The sequence below is a fragment of the Podarcis gaigeae genome, assembly GCF_964106915.1.
Source record: "Podarcis gaigeae genome assembly, chromosome: 13".
NCBI classification, from domain to species: domain Eukaryota; kingdom Metazoa; phylum Chordata; class Lepidosauria; order Squamata; family Lacertidae; genus Podarcis; species Podarcis gaigeae.
Genome location: NC_139689.1, coordinates 56344174 through 56366078, shown reverse-complemented (window position 1 = coordinate 56366078; position 21905 = coordinate 56344174). Strand labels below are relative to the sequence as shown.

Here is a 21905-nt window from a genome sequence, read left to right as displayed (position 1 = left end):
AATCTAAATCAAATCCCTTATGAATACACAGTGGAAATGAGGAACAGGTTTAAGGATTTAGATTTGGTGGACAGAGTGCCTGAAGAACTATGGATGGAGGCTCGCAACATTATACAGGAGGCAGCAACGAAAAACATCCCAACGAAAAGGAAATGCAAGAAAGCAAAGTGGCTGTCCAACGAGGCCTTGCAAATAGCGGGGGAGAGAAGGCAAGCAAAATGCAAGGGAGATAGTGAAAGATGGAGGAAATTGAATGCAGATTTCCAGAAAATAGCAAGGAGAGACAAGAAGGCCTTCTTAAACGAGCAATGCAAAGAAATAGAGGAAAACAACAGAATGGGGAGAACCAGAGATCTGGTCAAGAAAATTGGAGATATGAAAGGAACATTTCGTAAAAATATTACCATAATAAAGGACAGAAGTGGCAAGGACCTAACAGAAGCAGAACACATCAAGAAGAGGTGGCAAGAATACACAGAGGAATTATACCAGAAAGATACAGATGGCTCATACACCCCAGGTAGTGTGGTTGCTGACCTTGAGAGTGAAGTCAAATGGGCCTTAGAAAGCACTGCTAATTACAATGCCAGTGGAAGTGATGGTATTCCAGCTGAACTATTCACAATTTTAAAATATGATGCTGTTAAGGTGCTACACTCAATATGCCAGCAAATTTGGAAAACACAGCAGTGGCCAGAGGATTGGAGAAGATCAGTATACATCCCAATCCCAAAGAAGGGCAGTGCCAAAGAATGCTCCAACTACCGCACAATTGCACTAATTTCACACGCTAGCAAGGTTATGCTTAAAATTCTACAAGGAAGACTCAAGCAGTATGTGGACCGAGAACTCCCAGAAGTGCAAGCTGGATTTAGAAGAGGCAGAGGAACCAGAGACCAAATTGCAAACATGCGCTGGATTATGGAGAAAGCTAGAGAGTTCCAGAAAGACATCTACTTCTGCTTCATTGACTATGCAAAAGCCTTTGACTGTGTTGACCACAGCAAACCATGGCAAGTTCTTAAAGAAATGGGAGTGCCTGATCTGTCTCCTGAGAAATCTCTATGTGGGACAAGAAGCTACAGTTAGAACTGGATATGGAACAACGGATTGGTTCAAAATTGGGAAAGGAGTACGACAAGGCTGTATATTGTCTCCATGCTTATTTAACTTATATGCAAAATTCATCATGCAAAAGGCTGGGCTGGATGAATCCCAAACCGGAATTAAGATTGTCGGAAGAAATATCAACAACCTCAGATATGCAGATGACACAACCTTGATGGCAGAAAGTGAGGAGGAATTAAAAAACCTTTTAATGAGGGTGAAAGAGGAGAGCGCAAAATATGGTCTGAAGCTCAACATCAAAAAACGAAGATCATGGCCACTGGTTCCATCACCTCCTGGCAAATAGAAGGGGAAGAAATGGAGGCAGTGAGATATTTTACTTTCTTGGGCTCCTTGATCACTGCAGATGGTGACAGCAGTCACAAAATTAAGAGACGCCTGCTTCTTGGGAGAAAAGCAATGACAAACCTAGACAGCATCTTAAAAAGCAGAGAAATCACCTTGCCAACAAAGGTCCCTATAGTTAAAACCATGGTTTTCCCAGTATGTATGGAAGTGAGAGCTGGACCATAAAGAAGGCTAATCGCCAAAGAATTGATGCTTTTGAATTATGGTGCTGGAGGAGACTCTTGAGAGTCCCATGGACTGCATGCAAGGAGATCAAACCTATCCATTCTGAAGGAAATCAGCCCTGAGTGCTCACTGGAAGGACAGATCCTGAAGCTGAGGCTCCAATACTTTGGCCACCTCATGAGAAGAGAAGACTCCCTGGAAAAGACCCTGATGTTGGGGAAATGGAGGGCACAAGGAGAAGGGGACGACAGAGGATGAGATAGTTGGACAGTGTTCTTGAAGCTACCAGCATGAGTTTCACCAAATTGCAGGAGGCAGTGGAAGACAGGAGTGCCTGGCGTGCTCTGTTCCATGGGGTCACGAAGAGTCGGACACGACTAAACGACTAAACAACAAGGGTGGGGCTTGGCCAAAAGCCCCTGCACAGCTTCTGGAGCACTGCACAAAGTAGGCTTGCAGGCCAATCCTACTAGATGCGCATGTGAAAGACTTTCCTCATGCTCTTGAACCCAGCACTAAACAGCTGATGCAAAAGGAGGTCAAACTTGCTCAGTTCCAGTAAAGCAAGAGAACTCCCTGCAGGGAACTCTCTTGCACACCCAAACCCAGTGCTAAGCAGGATGGAAAGGCCCTGCTGAAACCAATGTTTTCCTGCTTTCCCCCCTGCTTTTTAGCAGCAGTTTCAATGAAAACTCAGTCTAGCAATGAAGCTCAGCTTAGCTGAGGCAGCAAAGTTTCAGCAGTTTCTGTTGCTTTAGAATCAGGAAAGAGTTTGCATTGGAACAGCTGCTAAAACAAAGGGTTACCCCCTCCTTCATTTTAGCAGTGCCTTGCTGCCTATGTGGTGCTTCAAAGTCCTATCCCTGGCACTTCAAAGTGCCAAATAATCTCATTTTTCCATAAACCTGCTAGGCTGGTTTTTATGTATTCTTTTGAAATGTTAGGTTAATCACAGTTACTATGGACCAAATTTTCTCAGTCCATTCAGCAGGAGATATGATTTTCCCTCAATTTTTGGTTATTATAATTTTAGCAGCAGTTATAAAGTTGAACACTATTTTTTTATCATTTTCCATAATAACATCTATAATAACATTATAGATAACCCAGCAGAAATATTTAAAGTTCCAGTGGGTATACACTAGCTAATATATCAAAGTCTGATCATTAGTCTGATCATTTGGATAAAGTAATTAATTCTAGCTATCTATGGATTAAACTTGGATTGGAACCAGGATACACGTATGAGAAAATGGGTGTCAGATTTGGATCAAAGAATAACCAGGAAAAAATGGAACTCAATTTGGGTTAACTTCCATTCTAATATAATTTCAGCAGACCTAAATGAGAACTGTTTTAAAAACCCCTATCAATGGTATTTAACAATACATTGAACTTAATTTATAAATTAGGATTGGATAAATGTTGGAGGTATGGATTAAATAAAGCAGATTACATACATATCTTTGGGAATTGTTCTCAAATTCTGGAAATCACTTTCTTTTTGCATCTCATCACAAAGCCCTGTTGCTCCAAGGAGCTCCAAGCACTTCTCACGTGCACAACAGAAGGCAGCAATGGCTTAGGAGGAACCCCCCCCCCAATTCTGCGCTCCCCAGGATGGCTGGGCTCACCCTCGGAGAAGCTTGAAGAGCATGCAGCCCAAGGAGAACCAGTCTGCGCTGCTGTCATAGGCTGTCCCTTTCTGGAGCACCTCGGGAGCCATGTAGCCATGGGTGCCGCTGTGATTAAGGGAGGCAAAAGGAGCGAGTCAGACAACTAGTGAATGCCTGGCTGCAATTTAGGATGCTATGGCTTGATGGAACACCTACAATGGTTCATTTCTAAAATCTGCAAGCAAGGGGCAGGGTTACGCGTGGACATCCAATGAAGCTGAAAATAGGCAGATTCAGGACAGATAAGAGAAAGTACTTATTCACATACTTAAAACTATGGAACTTACACCAATGGGAGGCAGCAATGGCTGCCAACCTAGATGGTTTTAAAAAAGGACTGCACAAGTTCATGGAGGACATGGCTATCAATAGCTACTAGCCAGGATGGCTCAGCTCTGCCTCCAACTATCCAACTATAGCATTAGAATACCAGTTGTAGAAAGAAGCCACAGGAAGGAAGGGGGCTCTTGTACTCAGGTCTGGGCTGGAGGGTTTTCCAAAAGAGGCATCTGCTTAGCCACTGTGGCAACAGGATGCTGGACTAGGTGAGCCATTGGCCTGATCCAGGAGCCTCTTTTGTTATTTTCTTGAAACTCCCACAACTACCATCTCTGAACTTAACAATCTTTTGATGCAGCAAAGGGGCACACACTTTTGGTGAGAAGGTTCTGTAACAATTTAGTGCCCAAATTATGAAAAATGCTGAGAACTTGGCTAAACTCCAAGAATGAGTTTCTTACTGAAGTAGGTGGCCTTGGAGAAATACTTTGCTGTGCATGTGCTGCCCACAGGGAGCTGAGATCAAACTGATTTGAGAAACAACCTCCTGGACATGCAAAGCACATTTCTCTAAAAATAAACTTAGTTTCTAGTCCTCATAGTTCTGAATTAAATAGTAAGATGGGAAGCTGTCTTGTACCAAATCAAACCACTGATCCATCTAGCACCATATTGTCTACATTGACTGACAGCAGTTTTCCAGGATTTCAGACCTGACTGAAACATGGAGTTGCTGGTGATCTTGTGTCCGAAAAGCAGGAACCATAACTCAGCATCAGAACATGTTCTATGCATATAGAGGGCCTTAGGTACAATCTAGCACCTCCAGGTGAAAAAAGGTCAGGTAGCAGTCCTTATTTATGTAAGTGCCACTTGTCACAAAATGCCTCCCGAGAACTTAACATTAAAGCAGTCTCAACACTTGAGGCCCTGGAGAGCTGCTGCCAGTCAGAGTTAGTGGCCCCATTCTGCCTGACTAGGTAGAAGACAGCTTTCTGCATTCCAATAAGAGCAAAACTGACACTGTTACAGGTGCCACATAATACATGTTCCACATTTGTAAGAAATCAATCTTTTAGTGTGGCACCACGGCACTTTGGAACTTGCTGCCTGTTGACATCAGACAAGTGCCTTTGCTGTACTCTTTTCAGTGCCTACTAAAAACATTTTGCTTGAACATGCCTACCCAGCCTCATAATGTTGATGGGCGTTCTAATCTGTTTTTAGCCAATCTCTGATTTTAATCATTTTTTGAATGTTTTAAATAATTTCCTTTACTGATAATTTTTTTGCTTTATTCTTTTTGAGGGTTTGGTTTGTGTATGTGTGCATGTATATGTGTGTGTGTGTGTTTTACAATCAAACAGCATATGAGCAATATATCAAGGTGAAACCTTTCCTCTTTCACTGGGTCTTTGGCCTCTATCTCTGGCCTTTTAGAGTGGGTGGGAGGGATATTTTAAATGTATTTCTTCCCCTTAGTTTTAATGTGTTTTAATGTATTGGTGGTTTGTTTGTTTGTTTGCTTGCTTGTTTGGTTGGTTATAAGTCATTCTGAGTTGCCTTGACCAAAAAAGTGGCTTATAAATTTAATAAATGGTAGCAATATAAATTTTACGAAATAAATAAATAAGTGATAAATTCCATGATAGTAATCATGGTGGTGTTGGCAAAGAGAAGGCAACAGCGGTGCAAAGTGTCAGCCAGAAGCTGTGTTTGCACAATACTTACACGCTGGCATGAGGCTTCTTTTTGGAGAAATCGCAAGCCAGCCCCAGGTCGGAAATCCTCACGTGGCCGTGTTCATCCAAGAGGATATTTGCTGGCTAGAAGCACATCAATAAGCACCTGTTACTTAGCAACTGAAACGAAGAAATGTTCGACCAACAGGGTCAGTTCACCAAACTGTGCACATGCTCAACCCAGAAAAAAAAGAAAATGGACTTGCTGAAAAACTAACACTGGCCTGTGTCTTTGGCACAGCTGACCCCCCCTTACCTTTCATCTGTTAGGGGCAGAGGGGGAAAGGTCAAAATGCTCACAAGCTATGCTAAGCACGGGCACAGACAGAAGATGAAGAGCATTTGAACCCCTGGAAGCATGCAATTTTTTGGGCCATCTTAAGCTAAACCACAGAAAGTGGAAAGCTTTACTCAAGCATCAGGGCAATCTAGAAATCCAAAGAGCGTGGAGGGGGTGGCACGGTGATGAAATGGTTCCTCCACCAGTCTGTGAGCTGTGGGCGAGAATCAGAAGCAGAGGCAGATCCTGGAAATCAAGGTGATTTTCCCGCTACTGCTATTCAGGAGCATCACTGCCTCTGACTTTAGAGGCAGAGCATTGATGGCCTTCTCTCCTCCATGAATTTTTCCAATGTGATTTTAAAGCCATCCAAGTTGGTGGTCATCACTGCTTCACTGGGGGAGCAAGTCCCATAGTTTAACTATGTGCTGTGTAAAGAAGGACTTCCTATTATGTGTCCTGAATTTTACTCTTCACAGTCGTCCTGCAACTCACAAAGCGGGGTGGGTGGTGAAATCCACCCACCTGTCATGTTGGACTCTGGGTTGCCCTGATGCCTGAACAGGGCTATAGGTTTTTCAGCCACTTTCTCTCTGCCCCATTCTGCTTTTGCCTCTCAGGCCAGTTACAGCAAGCACCTGTAATGAACATCCCTCACTCCTTCCAAAACCAGCCTGCAGTTCCCCATATCCATCTCTGGCACTCCTTTGGCACTCATCCCTCAAATCTGTGTGGCACCATGGTGGCATTTTCATCTCCTAGGTAAAAGTTACCTTCAAGTCTCTATAGACCACAAAGCGATTGTGCATGTGCTCAAGCCCAAGGATGATCTCAGTGGCGTAAAAGCGCATCTCCTTCTCCGAAAACACTCCATGCTGTGAGAGGTGGTAGTGAAGATCTCCACCTAGAGGTGAAGAGGAGGAGAGAAAGGGCCCAGAGGTCAGTTTCACAGGAAGAACAAGCCAGGCTCAATTTCCAGCACCTCCAGTTACAAGAATGGGAGCAGTGTCAGGACAGGCCTTTGCCGATGAGCCAGGAGAGCCTGCATTGAGCTAGGCAGTCTCCCCTGGGCCAGGAGAGCAAATGCCAGGACTTAAGTGGGAAGATGGTGTTCAGGTCGGTACTTAAGACCCACCCGCTTAGCTGGATCTTTAAATGACGTTGAAGCTACTTTTAAGAGTGCAATTATCTTATTTTTATCCATAATTTAACTGTGATGTTTTTTTATTTTTGATGTCTACGTCTTAAGAAGAGTTGCTTAACTACAGTGGTACCTTGGTTTAAGGACTAGCTTAGTTTGTGAACAACTTGGATTAAGAACGCTGCAAACCCGGAAGTAGGTGTTTCGGTTTGTGAACTTTGCCTTGGAAGCAGAACATGTTTCCTATTGAGTGTGTTCCATTTGTAAATTTCCCCACTGCTATGGGAAAGCACGCCTTGGTTTAAGAACGCTTTGGTTTAAGAACGATCTTCCGGAACGGATTAAGTTCGTAAACCAAGGTACCACTGTAGATTGTTACTCTGTTCAATATCAAACTACGGGGGAGGGAACAGGGTGTGAATATAGGGAAATCCATTAACAGCAAGAGGATGAAGAGGAGGCAAAGAAGAAGAAGGAAGAGATTTCAGGAGCAACCAGATTTGCTAGCCTTTCCTGGCCTCTACTTGCCCCCCTTTTCCAATCCACATCCAGATCTTCCTATTCCCAACCTCCACTCAACACTCCCCTTTCTTTCAAAGGTTTTCTTTGTCAACCATTGCAAGTGTTGAGTTGGAAAAATACTTTTAACATATCCAAATCCTGTGCCAGGAAAAAGCTGAATTCTGCTGCCTTCATTGATTCTGCAGCTTAAGCAAAGATGGGCAAGGCTATAGCGGAGCAAAGAGCGACACAGAACCCCCAGGCCTCACTCTTCCAAAGCAGAGTTTCCTCCTATGCTTGCCTCCAAATCTCCCCCAAGCAAATGAACACATTCCTCTACACTTAATTGCAGAGTTGCAAGTGCCAATTGGTTTCCCACAATGGAGTGCTGGGGAAAGGAAATGACTGCCCAATAACTGTAAGCAGTCAAAGCACATCTGGGACGACAAGGTCTTGAAACACTCAAGTCCCAGCTGCCTTCCTTGTAGACATTAATCAGTGTCTGAACCTGTCAGGGACTCCAGGACCTTCCCTAAAAACACTGCAGTCCAATGCTGAGAGTGAGTCCAGTGAGCTACTGCTGAGTTCCACCACCATCCTGGCAGTACAAGCCCAGTGTTGGACAAGTAAGAAGACCACCCTATTTCTAGCTCAAGCACTTAAGGGGGAAGTCAACAGACATCAGCATTTCTCCGGAGGCCACCACCCAGGAAGAAACCCCATGATAGGAAACCACAGGTTTAGGGAGAATCAATGGATGCTGGTCAGGCCAATGGCCCGACCCTCTTGTGTCAGAAAATCCCCAGCAGCACAGGAGGACGCCTGCCTGTGTGACAGCTTGAGGCCCCCTACTTCTGAGGGGGACCAAATCCTACTGATGAGGAAGAAGAAGGACTCCTCACATGCCCTGGATCTGGGACCGGGAGGAAAGGAGCAGCTAAACTAGCTCTGCTAGGGCCTTGCCAGTCCTGAAGCAACACAGCAACCTCTGGATGGCTCCCCAGAGGTTCCAGAGGCCCTCTTATGCAGGGGTGGTGGGAATGGAACAGTGACCAGGACTATGCAAGCTCAGGCTCTCTGGTCAATACAGTTTGCAATATACCGTATTTTTCGCACCATAAGACGTACCTGTCCATTAGACGCACCTAGTTTTTAGAGGAGAAAAACAAGAAAAAAACTATTCTGAATGAAACAGTGGGTGTATGATTTTTGTGGTTTATGCGGTGGCCACAGACATGTGATTTGACGGTGAGTTTGGCAAAAATCCTGAGAATCCATGTGGATCTGTGCTTTGTAACCACATTTTTGTGCCATTGCGGCCCCACACAACAGTGGGTGCGTGATTTTTTGGGTGCAGGCTTAGTCGTTGTTTGAGGACTATCCCTGCCTCCAGGTCTGGTCCTGACCGGAAGGATACTGGAATCAGCAAGAGAAACCCACATGACCTGAAAGTGTTGCTGTGCAATGCTTGGTCAATGATGAATAAAACCACTGCCAACCACGACCTGATTGTGGATGGAGGATTTGTCTTGGCATGTGTGACCTGGTTGGATGAAACAGATAGGCCTGTCCTTGCTGCTGCTTGTCCACCAGGTTTCTCTTATGCACAGCAACCCAGGTCATGTGGGCGGGGAGGGGGGGTTGCAGTGATTTTTAGGAAGTCATTAGTTTGCACCAGGCATCCTTTTGGGAAGACCCAGTTTTCTTAGTGCATGCTCTGGAAGTTGGGCAATAGGGGCAGTACAGGATTCCTTTTGGTGTACCGACCTCCCCTCTGCACCAAGGATTCCCTGCCGGAGCTGCTTCAGGTCATGGCGGATATGTTCCTGGAGACACCTAGTTTGGTTGTCCTGGGGGATTTTAACATCCACGCTGACACGACATTACAAGGACTTTGTGGAACGCTCAGGACTTTGTGGAACGCATGGCCTTCATGGGGCTGTCCCTGAAAAAGTTTGGCCCAACTCATAGCCATGGACATGCCTTAGACCTGGTGGTTACATCTATGGATGTTGGTGATCTGACACTAACTAAAAGCGAAACAAAAGAAGTGCCATGGTCAGATCATTTCCTGGTGCAACTGGACTTCTCTGCGACCCTTCCCCTCTGCAGGGAGGTGGGACCGATTCGGATGGTCCGCCCCCGCCACTTAATGGATCCTGTTGGCTTCCAGAGAGTGATAGGAGATGTTTTATTCCAAGATGATGGCCTTTCAGCTGGTCCGCTGGAATGCAGAGTTAACCAGGGCTATAGACTCTCTGGCTCCGAAGCGCCCTCTCTGATTGCATGGAGCCCGGACAGCCCCGTGGTTTCCCCCGGAGCTGAGGGTGATGAAACAGTCGTTGAGACGGCTAGAGCGCCGGTGGCGGAAAACTCATTCTGAATCAGGCCGGACAAGGGCTAGAGCTCAACGTCGAGCCTACCAAGTGGCAATGGTGACAGCGAAGAGGGCCTTCTTCATCGCCTCCATTGCATCTGCAGAAAACAGCAGCAGGAGACGCTTTCAGGTGGTTCACAATCTATCGGAACCACCTGCACCACCGGGGCCTGGTAGGGACCCCAAGATCTCCTGCAATGCTTTTGCAAAGTTTTTTTGCAGATAAAGTCGCTCAGATTCAGAAGGAGGTAGACTCCACCGTGGGAGCAGGGCCAGGGCAGGGGAGTGCTAGAGTCCTGTCTAGTGTTGTTACATGGGATCAATTCCAATCTGTTACTCCGAGGATGTGGACAGGCTGCTTGGACAAGTGAAACAGACTACCTGTCTCCTTGATCCTTACCCATCTTGGCTGATAAAAGTGAGCTGGGAAGGGCTGGGTGATGGGCTTTGCGATGTGAGGGAGCCTTCCCAGACCCGCTGAAAGAGGCGGTCATTAAACCACTTCTTTAAAAACATATTTAGACCCGGCCAATATGGCCAACTATTGCCCAGTCTCAAATCTACCATTCTTGGGCAAGGTGATTGAGCGGGTGGTTGCTGAACAACTCCAAGCACGCCTGGAGGATGCGGACCATTTGGATCCCTTTCCAATCGGGATTCAGGCCTCACAATGGGACTGAAACTGCCTTGGTCGTGCTGGTTGATGATCTAGGATAGGGACAAAGGTGAGAGCTGTTTCCTAGTTCTGCTGGATCTCTCAACGGCCTTTGACACCATGGACCATCCTTCTGGACTGTCTAGAGGGGCTGGGAGCTGGGGGCACTGTTATACGGTGGTTCCGCTCCTTTCTCCTGGGCCGTGTCCAGAAAGTGGTGTTGGGGGATGAGTGTTCAGACCCTGGGCTCTCACTTGTGGGGTGCCTCAGGGTTCCGTCCTCTCCCCTATGCTTTTTAAAATCTATATGAAGCCGCAGGGAGAGCTCATCAGGGGGTCTGGGCTGGGTGTTCGTCAGTATGCAGATGACACCCAGCTCTACCTCTCTTTCAAATCAGAACCAGTGAGGGCGATGAAGGTCCTGTATGAGTGCCTGGAGGCGGTTGGAGGATGAATGGCGGCTTACAGATTGAGGTTGAATCCTGACAAGACAGAAGTACTATTTTGGGGGGACAGGGGGCAGGCGGGTGGGGGGGATTCCCTGGTCCTGAATGGGGTAACTGTGCCGCTGAAGGACCAGATGTGCAGCCTGGGAGTCATTTTGGACTCACAGCTGTCCGTGGAGGCGCAGGTTAATTCTGTGTCCATGGCGGCTGTCTACCAGCTCCACCTGGCACGCAGGCTAAGACCCTACTTGCCCACAGACTGTCTCGCCAGAGTGGTGCATGCTCTAGTTATCTCCCGCTTGGACTACCACAATGCGCTTTACGTGGGGCTAACTTTGAAGGTGACCCAGAAACTTGAAAGACTTACATTGGTTCCCAGTACGTTTCTGAGCACAATTCAAAGTTTTGGTGTTGACCTTTAAAGCCCTAAACGGCCTCGGTCCTGTATATCTGAAGGAGCATCTCCACTCTCATTGTTCAGCCCGAACACTGAGATCCAGCACCGAGGGCCTTCTGGCGGTTTCCTCATTGCGAGAATTGAGGTTACAGGGAACCAGACAGTAGCGCCCACCCTGTGGAACACCATCCCTTCAGATGTGAAGGAAATAAGCAGCTATCCTATCTTGAAAAGACATCTGAAGGCAGCCCTGTTTAGGGAAGTTTTAAATATTTAATGCTGTATTGTTTTTAACACTCGATTGGGAGCCACCAGAGTGGCTGGGAAAACTCAGCCAGATGGGCAGGGTATAAATAAATAGTTTGTTGTTGTTGCTGTTGTTTGTAACAACATTTTTGCACCATTGCAGCCCCAGGAAATAGTGGATGCATGGTTTTTTAGGGGCAGGCTGTAGCCATGGACATGCGATGTGATCTGATGGTGAACATAGGCGCCGACTCCATGGGGCCTGAGGGGGCCCGAGCCCCCTCAAAAAATCGTTTGGGGGGGGCTCCGCCCCCCCAATAATTTAAGAAAATTATTACCGTAAATTTCGCTCTATAACACGCAGATTTTTTCTCCTAAAAAGTAAGGGGAAATGTCTGTGCGTGTTATTGAGCGAATGTGTGATCCCTGGAGCTGACTCGCCGGAGCGCAGGGGCAAAAATCAGGCAAAAATAAGATCGGGCGGGCGGGCGGAGGGAAGGCGGAAGCTGCTGCTTTCCTGCATTCTGCCTCAGGGTCTTACTGCCCACTCGCTTCTGTTGCTGCGTTTGCTCAAACTCAACAAAGAGCAGGGAATCCCCTGCCCTCTTGGCAAGCAGAGGGTTAAGGAAAGGATCGAGTCCTTCCTTCTAATTCTTTCCTAGTCACACTGCGTGCAGGCTCCAGCCCACCACCTCCTCCTCCTCTCCGTGCTCTAGGGACTCCAGCCCACCACCTCCTCTTCTCCGTGCTCTAGGGACTCGCAGGTGGGAGAGAGAGAGAGAGAGGGCTGGCTTGGGGGGGGACTTTTGCCTTCCTTTCCTCCCCCCCACCCCGTTAAACTCCTCCCTTGCATTCTTAGCCAGCTGCTTCTCCGCACACCCCTCTTGTGCTTCTTGTCCCTTCTGTGTTTTTCCTTCCCTCCCCATTTAAAACGTGGTTACAAAGCACGGATCCACATGGATCCTCAGGATTTTTGCATTGGGTCACTCCAAATTCACCATCAGATCACATTATATGTCCATGGCTACAGTCTGTACCAAAAAAATCACGCACCCACTGTTGCCTGGGGCTGCAATGGTGCAAAAACGTGGTTACAAAGCATGGATCGACAGGATCTTTGCACTGGGTCACCCCAAATTCACCATCAGATCACATTATATGTCCATGGTTACAGCCTGCACCAAAAAAATCACACACCCACTGTGGCCTGGGGCCACAATGGTGCAAAAACGTGGTTACAAAGCACGGATCCACATGGATCCTCAGGATTTTTGCATTGGGTCACCCCAAATTCACCATCAGATCACATAGCATGTTCATGGCTACATCTTGCACCAAAAAAATCACGCACCCACTGTTGCCTAGGGTCACAGTGGTGCAAAAACGTGGTTGCAAAGCACAGATCCACATGGATCCTCAGGATTTTTGCATTGGGTCACCCCAAATTTACCATCAGATCACATAGCATGTCCATGGCTACATCTTGCACCAAAAAAATCACGCACCCACTGTTGCCTAGGGTCACAGTGGTGCAAAAACGTGGTTACAAAGCACGGATCCACATGGATCCTCAGGATTTTTGCATTGGGCTACTCCAAACTCACTGTCAGATATTAAAAATCTTTATAAAATAGAGAATTAAAAACATAAAGAATGTTAAATTTTCAGTTTTGAAATATTAGTACTAGTTTAGTACTGTATTTCTATATTACTATAGTACTATATTAGTTATTTTCAAATACTTAAATATTTTTAGGGTGTAAGACCCAATTAAAGCCCGTTATTTACATACAGTATTAGGCATACTGTATTAACTTTATTAACTGTATTAAAGCATTAACTTTGAGATATTATTTTTATTTAATGAACCCTCAGCCTTATTCAAAGTAAGCTTAAATTAGCTATTTCACTTATTAATAAAAGTGCTATTGCTGTGCGACAGCAATATTTTATGTTTTATTCTTTTAATGATAGTTTAGGATTTATTTAAATATCATTTCAGTCTTTTCAGAGCTATATATTCACTGCTCTGTAATAGTCTATAAGCATAATTGTTACTGTAAATTAAATTAGCTTTTTACGAAAATACCGTGCGTGTTTATGTTTTGTTTCTTTTTTCAAAGCCAAAAAGTGTTTCAGGCTTGTGGAGTTTCCCGGAGTGTGGAGTTATAGAGAGTCGAGTTTTCGGGGTTCTAATGTTGATCATATGACTCTAAAATTCTTTTAAAAAACTTTAAAACTCACTAATTTTCATCTAAAATTTAGAAAACTTCCCGAGGCAGGACCCCGGTATGGGCCCCCCCAATATTTTTTATAAGTCGGCGCCCCTGATGGTGAATTTGGGGTGACCCAATGTAAAACTCCTGAGGATCCATGGACTTTACCTCCCCCCTCCCAGGCAGCCTCCACTAGCGTCCCTTATCTCTCCCCCCCCCCCGATCCCACCAATCAGCTGCTTCCTCTCCCTCTTGTTTGCCTTAGTGTCTTTTAGGGTGGAGCAGTTTTTTGCTCCTCCTTTTCTTCTAATTTCTCTCCTCATTTATTTAGTCTTCCTGTCTCCTCTCCTTGCAGGTTTGCTGTCTTTACCTCCCCCCTCCCAGGCAGCCTCCTTTCTTGCTAGCATCCCTTATCTCACTTCCGATTGCTTGCTATCAGTGACTTTGTTTCAACACCCACTTCCCTCTTTCAAAAAAAAAGAGCATGATCTTCTTTTTGCCCCTGGGCAATTCAGCTCCAGGGACCACAAATTTGCTCCATAAGATGCACAGAGATTTCCCCTCATTTTTTAGGAAGAAAAAAGTGTGTCTTATGGAGCCAAAAATATGGTATATTCCTCTTGGCATTCCAAAGGTCATCAAAGTGGTTCACAAAACAATTTAAAAATGGAACACAACAGAGGGAAGGGACCACACCAGCCTCCCAAGAAAGAGAACTTCATCCTAGCAAAAGCCACTTAAGAGAATGCATGATTGAGGAGAGAAATCTAAAAATTTCAAGCAATGATTCAGTGTTGGTGGAGAACCCAAAGGGAGCAACCTGCCCATCCTTGGGATGCTCTGAAGGACCATCCCCAAACTGTGCTGAAGACTCGCTTGATATACATCAAGATCAGGCAGGATTCCTTCCAGGTAGACAAATGAACGAGAATATAAGAAATATTCTGAATGTAATTGAATACCTAGAGGTTAAAAATGAAAAGAAAGCAGCAGTGATGTTTATGGATGCTGAAAAAGCTTTTGACAACGTCTCTTGGAATTTTATTATAAAACTACTTGAAGAAATTAATTGTGGATCCAATTTTTTTAAAGGAATGCAAGCAATATATTCAGAACAAAAGGCCAAATTAATTGTAAATCAGGTGATAACAGAAGACTGTAAGATACAAAAAGGAACTAGACAAGGTTGTCCACTATCACCGCTTTTGTTTATTCTGGTCCTGGAAGTACTTACCAGAAACATAAGAAGATCACTGGGATAAAACAGGGGAAAGTGAGTTTAAATTTAGTGATTACAGTGGAAGATCCAAAAAATTCTCTACTCAGAGTTATAGAAAAGATTCATAAATTTGGGGAAGTGGAAGGATTTAAATTAAATAGAAATAAAACTAAGTTATTAGTTAAGAATTTGAAAGAAGAAGAGCTGGAGCAAAGTATTGAGATAGAAGTCCATATCTAAGGATATGGTTAACATCAAAAAATATAAATATCTATAAAGACAACTATGAAAAAGTGCAGCTTGAGATAAAAAGAAATAAGGAGTAGAATGAACCTTTCCCTACTAGGAAAAATTACAGCGGTAAAAATGAATGTTTTGCCAAAAATGCTCTTACTTTTCCCGACAGTCCCAGTAATGGTGAAAGATGACTGCCTCAAAAGATGACAGAAGGAAATTTCCAAGTTTATCGGGGGGGGGGGGGGCAAAAGGCCAAGGATAAAGCATAAGATACTTACAGATGTAAAAGAAAGAGGCAGTTTTGGTATGGATTAGGGACTGGATAAAACTGGAAAAGGAAGAAGCATTGGACTTAGAAGGTCACGATAACAGATTTGGATGGAATGCATACTTATGGTATGGGAAAGGAAAAGTACATAAAGGATTCTATAATCATATACCGTACTTTTCTCTCTATAACATGCAGATTTTTTATCCTAAAAAGTAAGGGGAAATGTCTGTGCATGTGACTGAGCGAATGTGTGGTCCCTGGAGCTGACTGGCCGGAGCGCAGAGGCAAAAATCCGGCAAAAATCCAATCATGTCAGGGAGGAGGGAGCTCCGTGAGAGAGGAAGCGGCTACTTTCCTGCATTCTGCCTCAGGGTCTTACTGCCCACCCTGTTCTGTTTTGGTTCCTGTTTGCTCAAACGGAACAAAGAGCAGGCAAATCCCCTCCCCTCCAGGCAAGCAGAGGGGAAAGGAAAGGATCGTCCTTCCTTCTAATTCCTCTCCATGCTCCGGTGCTGTTGTGTCCAGGGAAGCATTTTAGGGACTCGCAGGCAGCCGGAAAACATGCAGGTGGGAGAGAGAGAGAGAGAGGGGGGGGGGCTGGCTTGGGTGACTGGGTGGGGGAAAACTTTTGCCTTCGTTTTCTCCCTCCCGTTAAACCCCTCTCCTGCATTCTTAGCCAGCTGCTTCTCTGCACACCCCTCTCGTGCTCCTTGTCCCTTCTGTGTTTTTCCTTCCCTCCCCACTTAAAACGTGGTTACAAAGCACGGATCCACATGGATCCTCAGGATCTTTGCATTGGGTCACCCCAAATTCACCATCAAATCACATAGCATGTCCATGGCTACAGCCTGCACCAAAAAAATCACGCACCCACTGTTGCCTGGGGCCGCAATGGTGCAAAAACGTGGTTACAAAGCACAGATCCATAGGGATTCTCAGGACTTTTGCATTGGGGTATTTTGCATACCCCAAACTCACCATCAGATCACATGTCTGTGGCCACAGCATGAGGCACAAAAATGATACATCCACTGTTTCATTCAGAATTTCCCCCCCTTGTTTTCCTCCTCTAAAAACGATGTGCGTGTTATGGTCAGGTGCGTGTTATAGAGCAAAAAATACGGTAATTAGGAAATAATTAATGAGGGTGTGGGAGAGATATAAAGATTTAATAGAACAAAAGACACCTTGGTGGCTCTCACCAATTGAAGCTTTGCTGCTCAAGCCACTTGGCAAGAAAGGGAAGTGGCTTACATAGTGATTTACTGAAAGAACAAGAAGGAAAATGGAAATTAAAAGAGTATGAGGAAATAAAAGATCATTTTCAGAGTTGGCTACACTATAGCCAATTACATAATATGTATAAAGAAGATAACAAGAAAGGATTTAGTTATACTACTTCTAGATTTCAAAAGGAAGTCATAGAAGGGAAAATGAAGTTGCTGAAGGATGCATACAGTATTCTGCTAGAATGGGAAACAAAAGATGAAGATGGGCACAAGATATAGGGCATAATATACAATTTGAAGACTGGGAAAAATTGTGGAAAACAGATGTAAAATTTACAGACTGTTCTCTTTTGAAAGAAAATTCTATGAAAATGATATACATGATGTATCACACCAGTACAGATAGCAAAAATGTATAAAACTGGGTCAAATATATGTTGGAAACGTAAAGGAAAGGAAGGTACCTTTTACCATATGTGGTGGGAATGCAGAGAAATTAATTTTTGGGGGGGAAATGATATACAACGAGTTGAAGAAAATGTTTAAAATGACATTTGTAAAAAAACCAGAAGCATTTTTGTTAGGGATTGTTAGACAAGACCTGCCAAGAAAAATAAAGAATTTTTTTAAGTATGCAGTGACGGCGGCAAGAGTCTTGAGAGCACAAGGATGGACGAATGAGGAAACCCCAACAAAAGAACAGTGGCAAGAGAAATTAATGAACTATGCAGAACTGGCGAAACTGACATGTAAATTGCGAGATAAAGACAACTGTGACTTTAAAGAAGAATGGGAACCTTTTACAGTCTATTTAAAAAAAACAACCAAATGAACTGGACTCCTTGGTAGGTTTTGAATAAACATACACAAATTTATTGGGTTAATATGGAGGGTAGATAATATAAGGATGTATAGAATTTTATAATATGCAGAGAACAATATGAGATGAGAAATCAGAGAGAGGAGCTGAGGGAAGTCCTGGGGGGGAGGGAGGGGGGTTTGTTGGGGAGGTGGGAGGGAGAAAAATGGGAGGGGGAAAAACAATGAAGATGATTTGTATTGTTGGTTTGTTATGTTGAATTTGTTAATAATTTTGTTTTAAAAAAGAACACTGCAATGGCCTTGCTGGATCTGACCCTGTTTCCAACATTGGCAAGCAGAGCGGGGAGGTGAAAGCCCATGACTGTCCTCCATTTGCAAATGGAGGGACTGGCCTCCATTTGCAAAGCTCAGAACTTGGCATAGCAATCTGTGCATATTCCCACCCCAAGATCTCCCACTTGATCTTCCTTACCATTCATCAGGTCCAGAATGAAGCACAGCTTGTCAGGGGTGTGGAAGGCGTAAGTCATGCACACAATGAAAGGGCAGTCCTGGGGCGGGAGAGAAAGCAAAGGGTTTCTGTCAAGCAAGATACTGCCTTCCTGGCCCCTCCTGGATCCATCAGGTAGGCACAAGGTACAAGTTTATGGTTTGCTTTTGGTACTAAGAAGCAGCAAACCTTTGCAAGACCAAACAGCCTCTGAAAGAGTTGGATGCTGTGCTGCCTTGTCCTGATTCTTGCCTAGAAGCATCCTTAGTTCACAGAACCATAGGACTGTAGAGTTGGGAGGGACCCTGAGGGTCATCTAGTCCAAACTCCTGCATTACAGGAACCACAGCTAAAGCATCTAGGACAGGTAGTCATCCAATCTGTTTAAAAACCTCTAAGGAAAGGGAGTCCACCACCTTCTCAGTCTGTTCCACTGTCAAATGGCTCTTACCCACAGTAAGTTATTCCTTAAGTTCAGCTGGAATCTTCTTTCTTGTCATTTGAATCCCTTGGTATGCTTCCTGCCCTCTGGAGCAGCAGAAAACAAGCTTGCTCCATCTTCCATATGACAACCCTTTAGATATTTGAAGATCAAGACCTCCCAGTCTTCTCCTCTCCAGGCCAACTTCCCCCTAAGTTCAAGTGGGAAGAAGAGCTGGCCAGACCTGGGACCTGCCACCAACTGACATCCTCCAGTCCTAGTCCCAGCCCCCTGATCATCCTACATGTGCCCCCAAGTTTGCCGCATAACTGCTTTGAAAAGGAGGTGGAGGCCAAAGGGCTGAGACCCCGCCCTTTACAGGCAAGCCATACTTTGACCATCACCTCTAGGCAGGCCAGGTTGCAGCCTCATGGGAACCAGCTGCTGACTCCCAGTAGATGCCTGCTCATCGTGGCTGTCTGCTGTGGGAAGACCGCGTCGTGATTCCCCAAAGACTCCGTCAACGCGTCCTGGAGGCTCTGCACGCTAGCCACCCGGGAATCATCAAAATGAAGGTGTTGGCTCGGTGTTACGTCTGGCGCCCTAACATGGACAATGCCATTACTGCCTGGGTTTCCGCCTGTCAAGCGTGCCAAGAATCGAGGCCTGTGCCACTGGCAGCTAAGGGACACACCTGGGAGACGCCCAAGACACCCTGGTTGAGGGTGCACATCGATCTGGCCTGATGACAGGTGCCCTCCAGCTTCCATAATCCCTGGTCGTTGGCCATGCTGGCTGCTGGGGATGCTTGCTGGGAACTGGAATCCAAAATCAACTGGTGGGTACCAGGCTGGTAAAAGATGCCATAGGAGACACAGATGCCTGCACTGAGGGAGGACAACCAGGCAAAAGCATTTGAGAGGGGGCAGGTAGCGGGGCTTGGTGGCTCTTGCAAGGCTCCTGGGCAGCTTCTGGACAACTATATCCCAGCAAGGAAATCCAAGTTCACAAGATTTTTTGAATTATTAGCTGGCTCTCAACAAACTCTCAGTCTTTGTTTTTCCTCATGGAACGACAAGACCAGCAGTGGAATATGAGAAGCTTGGCTCAGACCCATGACCTACTGTCCATTTAGTTTTCAGATGTACAGTCCACCTCAGAAAGCCTGGCTTATGGATTCATAGAATCAAAGAATTGTAGAGTTGGAAGGGACCTGACGGTCATCTAGACCAACCCCCTGCAACGCAGGAATCTCAACTGCAGGTTTGCATCATAACACACACCTTAGTCCACTGTTTCACACAGTAACTAACCAGCAACTGGTGTTCAGAGATAGCTGGAGGTTCCACTTAGTCATCATTGTTATTAGACTTTTCCACCATGAATTGGTCTAACAATCCCCTCCCCGTTTTAAAATTCCTCTAAGCTGGCAGCCATCATGACATCTTTTGGCAGTGAGTCTCATCAATCAATTATACATTCAACCTCTTTCACAGGATCATTGTGAGGATAAAATTATGTGAAACGAAATAGAGATGCCCACCCTGGTGCCTAGGGATAAGAGGGGACAGAAATATAAATGAAGCATAAAGTAAAAGTCTCCACACATTCCCTCAACTTCCCAATACAAATATAGGTCTGAAGTTTCTCTGAAGGGCTTGTGTACTCCTATATAAGATCATAACTCTCCTGAAACTCAGTGGATCCCTTAAAGTAAGGACTCAGTGGCAGAGAACATCAGAAGAGCCTGGCCTGGCTGTTGGATCGGTCCAATGGCCCGTGTAGGCCAGCATCTTGATCTCATAGTGGCCGATCAGATGGCCTAATAGGAAGCCCGCAAGCAGGACCCAAACACAAGGGCACCCTCCCCTCCTGCGGTTCCCATCATTTGATATCAGAAGCATTACTGCTTCAACCAGTGGAGGTCCATCATGGCCACCATGGCTACTAGCCATGATAGCCCCCTCCTCCTCCATGAATGTATCTAATGCTCTTTCAAAGCCATCCAAGTTGGTGGCCACCTCTGCCTCCTGTGGGAGTGAGTACGTTTTCAGAGCTGCCCTGAATCTTCCAATAATCTGCTTCATTGGATGTCCCTGAGTTCTAGTGTTATAAGAGAAGGAGAAAAACTTTTCTGTATCCACTGTCTCTTCTTACTCAGCTCTTCTCTAAACTAAAAAGTCCCAAATGCTGCAACTTTTGCACACAGTGGAGATGCTCCATCCCCTTGATGATTCCTGTTGCCCCTTTCTGAACCTTTCTCTGGAATCTCCAGATAGGGTTGAGAGAGACCTGGAACGCTGCTGCCAGAGTGGCAAACACTGAGCTGAATGGGTCAGTGGCCTGACAGTATCAGGCAGCTTCCTAAGTTTCTGGCCCAGATAAATAACGTGCTATGAATTAGGGTACCAAAGTGACAGTAGGCCCATCTGCCCACGAACCTCATTTGTTTCGCTCAGCAGGCCTTCTCTGGGACCTCTTTGCTGGGCTGGGGGACGGGTAGTGCTTCATCTGTGCACACAAAGACTTCTCTCCACCATTCAATATTTTTTCTCTTTCTTTCCCCCTTTGGTCAAATCACCCCACTGCAAACCTCTCCTTTCCAAGGAGTGATATATTTGGCAACTGAGGCCCAGGTGTTGGGCTCCCCCCACCCCTTCACCAGCATTGTGAGGAACAGAGGAGCCTGTAACAAGGCACCTGGTGGGTCCTGGACTTATTTCTCAGCTTGCTCAGATAAGCCCCACTGCATGGACAGGGGAATGAAAGTCAGGAGAGAGTAGCTGAACAAAGGCTGGTAGGCCTGGCAAAGGAGCTGAGCCACTAAACAATACATGGCATGACCCCAGGAGCCAGACAGAGCATCTGGAGGGCACAAACCGGCTCTAAAGCATTGCAAAGGAAGACACCCCAGCCAAGGTCAATATCATTATTGTTTCTTCAATTTATTAGTTTCCCAACAACTTGCACTTAAAAACACAGACATAAACATGTTACACCATAGTAAGGTGAATCATAGAATCATAGAGTTGGAAGAGACCACAAGGGCTATCGACTCCAACCCCCTGCCAAGCAGGAAACACCATCAGAGCATTCCTGACATATGGTTGTCAAGCCTCTGCTTAAAGACCTCCAAAGAAGGAGACTCCACAACACTCCTTGGCAGCAAATTCCACTGTCGAACAGCTCTTACTGTCAGGAAGTTCTTCCTAATGTTTAGGTGGAATCTTCTTTCTTGTAGTTTGGATCCATTGCTCCGTGTCCGCTTCTCTGGAGCAGCAGAAAACAACCTTTCTCCCTCCTCTATGTGACATCCTTTTATATATTTGAACATGGCTATCATATCACCCCTTAACCTCCTCTTCTCCAGGCTAAACATGCCCAGCTCCCTTAGCCGTTCCTCATAAGGCATCGTTTCCAGGCCTTTGACCATTTTGGTTGCCCTCCTCTGGACACGTTCCAGTTTGTCAGTGTCCTTCTTGAACTGTGGTGCCCAGAACTGGACACAGTCCTCCAGGTGAGGTCTGACCAGAGCAGAATACAGTGGCACTATTACTTCCCTTGATCTAGATGCTATACTCCTATTGATGCAGCCCAGAATTGCATTGGCTTTTTTAGCT

The 21905-nt window shown here is 45.5% G+C and overlaps 1 protein-coding gene across 5 annotated transcripts in view; it reads right to left on the bottom strand.

Moving 5' to 3' along the window:
- The window catches only part of GRK3 (G protein-coupled receptor kinase 3), a 161512-nt gene that overhangs the window by 19616 nt on the left and 119991 nt on the right, over positions 1 to 21905 (bottom strand). For 4 of the 5 annotated variants that reach the window (XM_083710117.1, XM_083710118.1, XM_083710120.1 and 1 more), the window contains 4 exons: positions 17847 to 17925; positions 6392 to 6522; positions 5328 to 5422; positions 3276 to 3383 (listed from right to left, as the gene is read on the bottom strand). In XM_083710117.1, coding sequence (XP_083566243.1) covers positions 3276 to 3383; positions 5328 to 5422; positions 6392 to 6522; positions 17847 to 17925 — 413 coding nt within the window. The remainder of the gene's footprint in view (positions 1 to 3275; positions 3384 to 5327; positions 5423 to 6391; positions 6523 to 17846; positions 17926 to 21905) is intronic. The other variant, XM_083710119.1, reaches the window with a different exon arrangement.